The following is a 12,609-nucleotide window of genomic DNA, read 5'->3' on the forward strand; positions in this document are numbered from 1 at the left end:
TCCTCCTCGGGCTTGGCGCAAGTACACAGTCAAACGTGAAAAATTAAATTCAAGTGCAACTATAAAAGTCACAATGGCACAGAATAAGACCTACACACACACACACACACACACACACACACACACAGAGTAACTAACAAAGCCTATAACACAGCCCCTCATAAAAGTGTAAGGAGTTGAGAGGGATTGGGGAAGAGGAAGGGGAAATGGGGAGAGGAGGGGTCGCAAGGCCATATAGAAAGGTGGAAACGGACAGGGGAGGAGGCAGAGAGCCATCAAACAGAAGGCCAGGAGTAGCGAGGCAGTCAGGGGGAGCTGATGCTCACACACACTCGCTCTGCTCCAGCAACACCAGCACTGCTGACCCTGGAGCAGGAGGTGTGAGAGCTACAGCTGGAATACTAATGGCTAGGGCTGCACAGTATGGACAAAATATCACACTGAAATTACACTATTTCACGCTTCCATTGGACTGTGCCTTAAAGGGGACATATCCTACATCTTCATATGATGATATTTCATATTTATATCCTTTAGAATTAATCAAGCTGTATTGCCACTGTGTCTTTCCCATTTACATAGAAGTAAATGATTGGATGATGATTGGACATAGAAGTGGCTGCTTGTATTGTGCCTCATTCAAAAAGCAGTCAAGGCTGAAGTATTCTTTAAAACTTCAATGTGAATAGACCAGGCTAAACTGATAAATAACTGGCTAAATATAAATAAAGCCCCCCGCACTGAGCTGTGGAGCAGTGGGGAGTTGTGATCATCCAACATCCCGGCCTCACTAACGCTCTCGACACTGAATGCAATCCAATCCTCACAGCAATGCTTCAAAATCTAGTAGAAAGCCTTCTACCTTGGACAGTAGAGACAGTTATTCCAACAAAAGTAGGATAAACTCAGTTTAATACTCTTGATTTTGGAAGAAACTGGTGTCCCAATACTTTTGCTCATACAGTATATGCACCCTTTAAACGAATGGGTACATTCTAGATTAGCCTGCATTAAATTGGGCAAAGCTTTTGTTACATCTGTTGGATGATGCCTTGATGCTTCCCAAACACTGACAGAAACATCTGGACGGTCTGAGATTGCTGAAGATGTTCACGAAACACAATAACTGATCTGTCAGTAGCTCATTTGCATATTACAACCTATTGGGGTAGCAGTACCGGGGTTCAAAGGCTAAATACTGGCCTGGTTTAGGTACGTGAACAAAAGAGATGAATATGAATATGGATAATAAGATATACATACAGTAAATACAGTATATGCAACTACAAAACCCACGTGGGATGAAAATATATATAAATTGGTCCATCAGTGTGTTTTAGAAGGAAAAGAACAATTGTACACACAGATCCAGAATATTTCATGCACATAATCAGCGAGTGTGCACAAAGTCCTTTATTAGCCATCATTAACTGTGCTTTTAGGTCTGTTCTCTGTCTATTGGTTAATATGAATATTACTGCATAAATTGTCTGAGTCCCTGACCTTTCAAAGTGGTGTGAGCTGATTAATTCGGGAGGAAATGGCATCCACATGCAACCATACAGTAGTTTTAATGAACTAGTTTGGTTGTCCAGCTCAATTTTCAAAATTAATGCTTATTAACATCATTTCTAAAGAAGTGAACAAAAAGTTAGAGGGAACTTTGCAAATTAACTGACATTAGCCTGCGTACAAATAGTCAGCCCTCGGTGTGAGGTAAATAACCCAGTACAGCTTGTTTTAGCATATTTTGTAAGTTTAACAAGGATGTCTGGTTACCATAGAATGCTATTATGGATATTGGATATAATGACATTGGGTTGCAATAGCTCCCTGTCTGCCCGTCTGTCTGTCTGGGTTATGGTTACTTGTCAAAGCTTCCTGTTTCAGACATTGCCCATACAGCGTAGTGCAATCTGTATTCAAAGAGACATTTTCATAAGCCATGAAATCCTATCAGCATGATTTTATGCCCATTGAGATCTGTTATTCAGGATCAGCTGAAACTGTTGAACGGTAAACAGACGTCTGATGTTGCACTGAAAAGAACACACAGCATCACAGCAGGGGGGCTAGCTTATGTTTACTCTCCTTGCTAATATCATGCTCTCCATTGCAGGGGTGCAGGGTTAACGATGGCTCGGTGGTAAGAGTGCTTGGGTATTGCTCACAGGGTTGTCAGTTCCATATCCATGTCCACTAAGCTGGCACAGTTGGGCCTTTGAGCTTGCTGTTGCCCATGAACCTCTTCACTCCAGCATGGCTGACCCTGTGCTCTGACCACAGCTTTCCAATTAGAAATCCAGGGATCTAAATTATTTTCATAACCAGAAAACTGTGGATGTCAGTTAACCGAGTTTAGCAAGTATGATCCCACCGCTGCAAATTGTTGTCGCTGGCCCCTAGTTGGCATGGTCCCACTGGCGGAATTGGATCATTCAGCATTCATGAATGTGACACATCAGTCAGCTTTAGTTCCACTAGTTCTAGATCTAACCAGCTTACTCCAGCACACAGCGTGTCTCAACAACACTGCCAAAACACTGCACCAGTTAATCAGTCAATCAACGTACATTTGCCACTCATACTTATTTAAACGTTGTGCTCAAAATTTAATCAAGCAATGTGTTTCCCTCGTTATTTGCTAAAAAAGCACAGAAAATGTTTGCATTTCCTCTGATAATTTAACCACCCAGTCAAATAACCTCAACAGAGCATTTCTGACACTGTAAACAAACACGACTGCCTTCCCGAGACTAGAGCTATTCTCTAGCTTCTGACTGGAGTTTTCCATTCCACCTTAAATGTTGGGCAATCTGCCACATCTTCATAATGATAATTTGAAATGTTTATACCAATTAGATCCAGTGAGCATGAGGCAGCGTGGCCGAATGGTCTAAGGCGCTGGATCACCAGGCTATTGATTACAAGGTTGTGGGTTTGAATCCCACCGCTGCCAAAACAGACACCTTTAGGGGCAGTGCTGGCTCAGCAGTTAGAGCACTGGGCGCTTGATGACAGGGTTGTAGGTTCAATGTTTGGCAAGCTGTCACTGTTGGGCCCTTGAGCAAGGCCCTTTACTCCCATTTCTCTGGGCACATGCTTGCTTGCTGTCACTGTGTGTGCTTGATCACTAGTGTGTGTTCACTGCTATAACAATAAATTAAAGCACAGGATCCATGATCTGGTCTCCTCTGCACAGTTTTTGGTTGTTGATTCCCTGCATCGTTCTACAGATGACTTGCTGAGTAACGTTCAAATTCCCCACTGCTCATGCCTAAAGAACTTACTGCAGACAGTCACAGACAGCCAGAACTTGCGAAAGAATTAAAATATTCTTCAGCCTGTAGGTGACTGTAAATATTCACGACTCGTTTATTTAAATATGCAATAGAAAGATGATAAAGTGTGTCAGATAAAAAAAGAAATCAGACTATAAAGAACATAAAAATCACAGTAGTTAAAGCGTCAAGGTAGTCAACAAGCTCCATGAATTGCAGAAGCCCTTAAAATTGATCAACGTCCTTAAACGAAGAGCGTTGAGCCCAGATTTATAGAATCAGCCCTAACTGCACATTAACACACCATGTGAGTGCTCGTCCAAACTGCATAAACAATACATCCAATAAAAAGTGCACATATTTTACAGAAGAAAGGCATTAATGCAGCCTGCTGTGTTATCTTGCAGACGATGGCAAACCACACATCTTTCCAAAGGTAGCAGAACATATTATATTTCAAAGTATTTCATGTTGCTCTGATGGAGTATGTCTCTGGCTGCACTCATGCATAAATTCATGGGTTTGGACTGTTTACCTTGTTTGGGTTGCTGGCTGTAATGATCCACACACATTGGGAGTTGCTCTCATACTGAATGGGAAAATTCGGAGACGTGAATGTTCCTGATGGACCTTGCAGGTTTGAGCCGCAGGTTTTCACTGTTAAGAAATAAGACAGGAGAAAGAGAAAATGAGAAGTTAAAAGGATTAGCAACTGGGAGCTGAAAGATGTCAAATCAGAAGTCACAGTTAATTGGCAACAAATGTGGTCAAATGTCCCTAAAAGGGTTTTGGCTATTACTATTTGGCTATTGATACAGCTATATGTTTAACAGCTTTAAAAGTTTGGCACAATTTGCACAGTAAATACCAGAATATAACCATATGAATCTTAACCAGTCGGCCATGACTGCCTTCATTTGTCAACGATTAGCTATCCAATCAAATATTCAGACGACTAGCTCCATGGCAGCTGAACGAGTTAATTCAGAGCGGGGCTTAGCCAAATACACTTGGGCACGATTTGTCATCTTAATAGAGAAATGCCAGTTATAATTTGTTAAATAGACACGCTCCGGTCCCTTTCTTCCACAGCCAGTGACAGTGATAACTTAAAATTAGCACGCTCTGAAGGAATAGGGTTTTTGCATCCCCAAATCCGGCCCTTTGTATTTTTGGCACATTTATCATTGCCGATGCCAAAGTGACAGGGATTTGATGAAAGACATGGAGGCATTATCTCCGATGGCAGCAGGTTTCGCTATCGGCTCCTGACATCTTGATTGCTTTTGAAAATAAATAACTCATTATCTCAGGCAAGTACAGGAGGGACCAGAGGGCCCCTTCAGAGCCAAAAGCGATCTTTCTGCTGTGAAAGTCATTCGCCTGTCAAGGCATCAGGATACCATATCCTCTGACAAGCCCTTTCATAGTCTCCCATTTGAGCTGACGCTTATTGTGAGCCAATGGGTTCTCAGAATCAAGCACCCTGTCTAAGAAATCCACAAGAGGAGAAGTAAGTGGATGGACACCTGGAGTGCACGCGGAGAGTGTCCTCTTTAAGTGTCTGTATCTCTCATTGTTCCACACTGTGGCGTCTAGGCTACAGAATACCAAAATATCAAACTAACCACGTTATTATTAATACTTATCTGTCTGGTGGAGTGAAACTAATTATCGGAGTACACCCGACACGTCGTTTCAGGATGACAATGGGTGCACAATAGCTTTCCAAGATACAAAGAAAAAAAAATGTGGAGAAAAGTCCCTATAAATGGTTGAATAGAAATTTGTGATTAAGTCGGAATACCCTTGGGCCATCCTGAAAATATAGATCTGGGCAATTTTCTGCATGATTTCAAGTGGCATCTTCTTAATTAGTTTGTGCAGCCTGTAGCCGCGGGAACAAACAGACATGCGGGTGACATGAAGGCAGTGATTTAGTGCGTAGCTAAAGGTCATGGGACCGCTGAGACAAAGTGCCGGAAACTTCCAGTGTGTGCGTATGACAAGAGACAGCGGCAGGGGGCCTGGACCTATGTTGATACGCACTACTCGCCCACACACTGCAAGACTGGCCAGGCTTTGGCGTATGCAGTGGTACCGAGAGAATGGGATGTTCCTTTGCATTAGCCGGCGCAGCGGGTGGCCGTGTTCAAGGAGCACAAGGACTGCCAGTGGAGAGGGCAGCTGTTCCTGACAGCCCACAGGGCGTGCCAAAAAACTGATCAGGCAGATAAAGGCCTGCCTTACGGAATAGCTGACGCTTATGTCTTGATCCTGCACACAATGGCACGCAAGCCTATGGCAAAAACAGAGAACTTGACGCTCTGTTGTTTTCAATTTTTGTACGGTCTCCAGGATGCGTGCCAGAATCCCTAAAGATTGTTACCTCTGGTTTTCCATTCCATTCTAATCTCTTGAGTTAAGGTGACAATGACTGAAACTCTGCAGAAGTGGACACAAGAAGGGTCCATAAACACTTCAAAAGCGCTGTCCCCTTGTTCTCCCTGTCGCCATCTCTCAGCCTGCTTTAGTGTTTCCATCACGTTAAAGCAGCATCAAGAACTTATGGATGAGCTGGCGATTTAGGAGTTCATGGAAGCACTCCAGCAGGCTGCTTCTGTATTCTCTGTGACATACAGTATATCTGCGCATGCTTGCGCCGTCCCTGACAGCTCAATTACGGCCTGCTAAATGAATGGCCTTGGCTGGGCACATCTCGCCCATAGCTAAGCAGCCAGAGAGAAATTATCTCTAAAATTAAGGGACAGGAGAGTGAGCAAACAATTGATTACTCGCACAACAATGTCCTGTCACTTCCTATCCCACCTTCATGAAACAAGAGCCTCGCCTCAGCAAGAACAGGGCGATAGGCACTGACTGGTGCTGAGATTGAGAATATGATAATGTTGGAGGCGAAAAAATCTTTAAAAGGGATACGGACGGCCCCCGGGTCCTCTTCTCGTTATTTGCTTTTTCTGACCTGTTCTTTCGGCCGCTCTCCGCCCGTTGTTTCAAATCACATTAGCCCGAACTTTTGGATCAGGCTGTTGCACTATCGTCCCTTTTAATCAAGAATTATTGCTGGACTTTCCAAGCAGAATGCCGGCCAGCAGATAAGCATTTACTTCTGGGCATCAAGATAATTGCCCATCCAGCTTGATAAAACGTCCTGCTTCATGTATTGTTTTTTTTCCCCCTCTATATTCACTATTTTATGCTTCCTGACATTGAAGCTGACCTCTGTGGGGAAAATGAGCCAAGTCAGCAGACAGCATAAAGATTAGGAGTGTTGAGAAAGCAGAGGAGCAAGTAGCCCGAAAAAAAAAAATGGAAAAAAAAACAATTGCCACCCAGAATGATCAATGACAGCATTAAACCCAGGACCAAAGTGATTCACCCCTTTTCCCTGGCCTTGCCCTGGCCTTAGTGTCACGAGGCTAACATCAGTCAGAACTGCATCCGCATATGCAAGCGCACTCCCACACAAAAACCCACACATACAGCACCACCGGAATATTTTAAAGCAATCTGTGGATGCACTGCACTTGTACACTGCTTGCAGATGCGCAGACGCTTTCAAACAACGCTCAGAACAAACACTATTCTAATGAATTATTGCTTCATGCACCAGAATCTTGCCGTATGTGAGTGATATCACTGTGAAAACTTTATTCATTAGCACCCAAACTGTCTTCAAATGGCTTGCAACTGAGGCTTCGCTACCATCTTCCCTTTTATCCTTTCTGAGCAAGCCTTCCCTCCCACATATAACACTTTTCTCATTGGCCAGGAAATTGGACCAGCTGGGCCCAGTAAAAACACGAGTGCGCTTGTGTGTCGGTTTGTTTTCTCTCTGTTGCTGGTCATGTTACTCACTTCCATCGCCATGCCAAGAGAGAAAAGCGTTCAACCAGCATCTCTGCTGCTTCCAGCAGACCTCACCATATGCATGAACACAACTTGTGCGACAAACTCGCACCCTATACATCAGTCATACCTCAAAGACACAGAGCGAAAACAAACATATTTGTCAGGACTCTGCGTTGAAGAAAGTCCAGAAAATAGTTGGCATGCTTGCACCATCTGCCTTAGTTTGTCTTTATTTCCTCCATGTGGCCATATGGCATTGTGTTGCCTGACGTGTCTAAATGCCTTAGATGCAAAGCTGAAGAAGTCATTTGTGGACACAAGGACTTCAAGGGTTGCTAGTCTTCTGCAGCCACTTAACTACAAGAAGAAGCTAGAACCAGAACTTTCCAGCTAACTCTGAATTAGATGAAAGACTTGTAAAAAGGTCCAGTGCTAATGAAGTTCAGTCTGAGACCCATCTAAACCCTTTGCACCAATTAAATTCATCCCAAAAACACTCTCACAGTGCAGCTCAGGTAACCTGAAATGGCTCGCTGTTCTCGCTGTTGGACAGTTCTCTCTACAGTCACCAATGTAGACGAAAGGAAACCATTGATTCTCTTCATCTATAGTGCCTCCTTTCAAGGGGTGAGATATATTAGGCAGCAAGTGAGCAGTCAGTTCTTGCACTTGAACAGGTCTTTTTCTGGTATGCAGTGGTCAGCGTTTACCATAAGTGGTCCAGGAGAGGATAACTGCTGAAACAGCAACAGGGTCATGGGCACCCATGAAGAGGCCACACTTTACAATTTACAGAAAGGGTCTGCTGCATCTGCCTTCTAACGTCTAGGTGCCAGATACCATAGGACATCTTTTGAGGTCTTGTCTCAAATGGTCAGATCTGTTGTGGTGGCGCAAAGGGGACTTAATATTAGGCAGGTTGTGCTAACGTTATGGCTAATCGGTTGTATAATGACCCAATGCTGGGTAAAGGAAATGATCCAAAGTGGGTTGTTTTTAAACCAGTGAAGTTACATTACTAGCTTTATCTAATTCCATTTGCAGAAAATGCATTGACCCTGATTTTACCACTCTTTTATTTCTCTTCTGATTTATTTTATGAAACTAAGATATGTGGGTAAATCTGTTGGTGGACTCAATCACAATTTTCAATGGATGTCTCTAGCTCTGACAAACAGGCATGCTAAACCCCTTTATATACCAGATTCTATGCTTCTATACAATGCTTGGTAAAAATGTTAAGTGAACTTGACAAACCATGATTTCCTTCATAGACATGTTTGTGAAGTGTATCAAATCACTTTAAGGCAGGATGCACTGCACTGTACACTTCGGATTGGATCGGATTGGATTGGTAGGATTTACAGCATTTATTTTCTCCCCACGTCTTGTTAAGATTAAACGTGAAAAGAAGTCAAGAAAGCTCCTCCACAGCAAAGGCAGACATCTAACCAGCACAGGACACAGACGGGACCACCCAGTGAGAACCAGCCGCTGAATCACTGTTAAAGTCAACATACACTGTAAAACATATTTGAGCAATACGTTATGACTAGAGTTTATGAGTGGCCAGCCTTTCATCTCAGGTTTTTAAGTTAGTTTAATGAAGTGGAAATTTGGAAAGAGCCAAATGTAAAACTGGATATGTTCCACATATTCCTCAACTATTCTGAGTTAGGTAAATATTTGTGATCATTTTCCACATATTTGAGTTGAATCAGCTCAGCTTACAGTCAGTTGGTTTCCATTGGCAAATGGGAAGTGTGCAATGCAACGTGTGCAAAAAAGACTCCAGGCACCATCTATTTGTATACTGGGCGTGTTTTTGCCCCCTCACTCACCACCAGTGTGTCATCTTTACCCCAGGGCTACATTCTCTTTGGTATCCCATTAAATTTTACATAAAGTTTGCCTGCCTGGCCTCAGTGTGGAAGAGCAAGTTATCATGTTCTATACTGCTGGGGTTGACTATATGACTTTTGCTTTTGTTTGAAATTCATATTCAACATTTCATCAAGGAAATAATAGTGAGATGTCTTGACTTGAAAAGTAATATCGAGACAATTACTTCTTAACAAAACTCGTGTTAAGAAGTCATCTGTATCCAGTGGTCTGAAATTGTTATTATAAACTTATATTACCAAAGACTAGCCCTACAAGATTGTACCTGTAGTTACTGTACCTGTGCCTGAAGTCCCTGTAGTTACTTAACAGTGCACCTCAGTGTGTAATAAGCCTTCCTCTATTGGGTTAAGGCAGTTTTTGGGTTTAAGCTGATGATATTTAAGCTTATGATCTTTTTATCATTGATTCAATGACCAAATATTTGCTGGGTAGGAACCTCACTAAAAATCTAAGACTGAACACTGCCAGAAATACAATGTAGTGTCTTTGGTCACATTTTGTAATGTCTAACACAGTCGCAAGTGCACACTTTACTAATGAGGATGGAAAGAGGCAAAAAAAGAACAAGGGAAAAAAAAACAGCTTCATGATTTCCCAGCATGCTCCTCAAAGACAATAATTATGCCTGGAAGTCGTCCGTGTTGCTCTACTTCATTTCAAGCTCTAATTACACATAATTAAAGTGTCTGCCTGAAATACGCCAACAGTGCAATGTGTGTTAGTCTGCCCCTAACGGTGCGGCATCCACCACACACTGTCACTTTAAGACCACTGTTGCTTAGGTTGGAGCATCGATGATGTCACTGATGGTAAACACACCTCAGCTCAAGATTTTTTACATGGTTGCCGTAGCAACCATGCTTCTTCACACAAGGAAAAAAGTAACCCTGCCCTGCTGATGGATGCACTTGTCGCGAGAGACAAGTGCAACAAACTCTTCGGAGTAATTAATGTTCTTTCTGTTGACACAACATCAATTAAAGCTCACTATTTACCCCTGTTCCAATGATTGATCCATATTTATAATGGTGCGTTAAGCAAGGTATGATCCTTAATGGGAAGTGTCAGTGTGGATATTTCTACGAGGAACAGAGCTACAGGAGGAGCTAGAGAGGATGCATGTTCATTAACACGACCACAGTGCAGGTCAGTAGCCACAGCGCTGCGCCGTGCTACAAAGTGCAAAGAGGGTGCCAGCACATTTGCAGTCTAATTCGTCTAATGATCACTGCACTTCTCAGCAGAGCAGCCAGGTGGCAGGCACATGGTGGTGTTTACAGAGCAGCACCGGAGGAGTGTCATATAGAGAGATGCTACTGTACAAGTGAAAGAGGGTTGCAGTGATGCACGATAAATTGTTTTGCTAAAAGCTAAAGCCTTGAGTGTTGACAGAGCCTTGGGTTTGGTTGAGGCATTAAATAAATCCAGGATAAACTGCTCAAAATGACTGTCATACACTTTCAATACAGAGAGGCCCCACTGTGCACTGAGGCAAGTCAGCGTTTAAGGAAAATGTATTCTCAGCATTTAGAAGGCTGTCTAATTCTATTGACAATAATGAATAATGAACTGATCTGGTAAAAAAAAGTGAAAAACATTTTCAGCATTAGGAAACCAACTGTCCCACAGGACTTACACTAATGCATCCTGCAATCAATTTGATAAAAAAAAATGAAAAAACCTTGTATTTTGATGAAGCTCTAATTGAATTCTTGACAATTATGGCTGCCTTTCAGTGCAGAAAGGAGCTCCTGTACATCAAAGCAAGCCAGTATTTAAGTGAATTATTTTCCCAGCATTTAGGAAACTGTTTAGGTATCCTTTGTACGTATTTAACTGAGCTTTGTGTTTTAATGACGCTCAATACATTTCTAAGTACTGCTCAAAAGACCTGCCATACACTACCATTACCATGGGGTTGCCACTGACTTTCCGAGACTATCAAGATTCATTAAAGGTGTTCTGTTGTTCTTTGATGTACACCAATCAGTCATAACATCAGCATCACTAATCAAAAACATCTTCATCTACTGTGGCGTTCTGTCAAGTTCTGGACGGTGATGTGTTAAAATAAGGTAATATGGGTAAGCATAATGATCTTCAAGGCATTAGGCAGGTGTTGTGGGGGTTTTCTTGTAAGCAGTAGATAGTACCTATCAAATGTGGTTGAAGAAAGGAACTGTCAGATAACTGAGGCAGGGTCATGGGCACCTAAGGTTTATTGATGCAATCCACGGAGGCCCCACCTCACAACTTACAGGACTTAAAGGATCTGATGCTACCATCTTGGTGTCAGATACCTTCAGAAGGATGCCTTCAGAGGTCTTGTGGAGTCCATGTCTCGAATGGTCAGATCTGTTACACAACTACTTGGAGGCAGAGAGTAGTGCATGTTGAGTATTGTGGTCTTTAAACTGACTTTTGTATTTAATAGCGTCTAAGCTTAGAGGTATCTTTTGGATCCAAGCCGATACAAACTAGCTAAGCATATTTTCTGAGTAAACAGTCAAGCACTTTTGTAAGTCGCTCTGGATAAGAGCGTCTGCTAAATGCCTTAAATGTAAATGTAAATATACATTTTAATATGCAAAACAAAAGAATGAGGACTGGTATATACCACTTTGTGAGGTTTTGGTTAGTCATTTTATCCATTCCAAGTCACCCTTATGCCCTCCGTACTCTGCCAAGCCATGCCCAGTCCTGCAAATTTTGTATTTTTCTCAGTACGTCCAGTACCTCAAGCTTATATAAGCTCATTCTGACACTTGGTCATGGTATCAGTGACATTATCAAACAAATTAAAACAAAAATACCAAGTGAAACTGTCAAGCTTGAAAGTACATGACAAAAAATCTTTAGACCCTTGCTACCTGAACTAAATGTCTTTGGTACAAATTGAGCTTGACATTTGGAATTGACTTCTGTGAAGAACATTTTCTGACAAACTGGGTGCCACGAGGTCCCACTTGAACATTTGGATCTGATCACAGAGGCTAACACTGCCCCCATAGTTTTCACAGAAGTGAGGTGCATAGTAATTGGAAACGGACAACCCGATTCAATCACAAAAATGACAAAAGCTGTAAAGTTCAGACTATGAAAAACAAAGCTACGTGCAGTAGCTGTCTCTTGCCATTTTCAATTCAAAGCTTTCATTTTCATAAAATAACATGCTTTCAGTTAGTCCTTATGAGCCCTTTTCTGCCCCCATTTACACACATGCACACACACACACACCTCTAAGCAATACATAACAAGATTCAAGAGCAGAGCTTAGAAGAGAGAGCAATATTTCCCAGCAGCCAAACTATATGGGTGGCCTAGATTGAAAAGGGATGCCCTAAAAGCTGCTCTTGACCAGTACCACTTGCTATAGCCAGGGAAAAACAACACAAAATCATTACTGCCCTCAAATGAAGAGAGAGGCTCCAAACTCCAACAAAGCATCTAAATCAGCTCTCTTGTTCTAGCAGAAAAAAGGGCAGCGTGTAGTGGCAATCATCTGCTGTCCACAATCTGGGTTGACAGACCCTGTGCAACTTTATAATTA

General features: G+C 42.3%; 1 protein-coding gene across 1 annotated transcript in view; it reads right to left on the reverse strand.

Moving 5' to 3' along the window:
- The window catches only part of csmd3b (CUB and Sushi multiple domains 3b), a 548,309-nt gene that overhangs the window by 234,393 nt on the left and 301,307 nt on the right, over nucleotides 1-12,609 (reverse strand). Inside the window, exon 10 of the mRNA XM_072674465.1 lies at nucleotides 3,817-3,938. Within this exon, the coding sequence (XP_072530566.1) occupies nucleotides 3,817-3,938 (122 nt within the window). The remainder of the gene's footprint in view (nucleotides 1-3,816; nucleotides 3,939-12,609) is intronic.

The sequence above is a fragment of the Salminus brasiliensis genome, chromosome 3, assembly GCF_030463535.1.
Source record: "Salminus brasiliensis chromosome 3, fSalBra1.hap2, whole genome shotgun sequence".
NCBI lineage: Eukaryota > Metazoa > Chordata > Actinopteri > Characiformes > Bryconidae > Salminus > Salminus brasiliensis.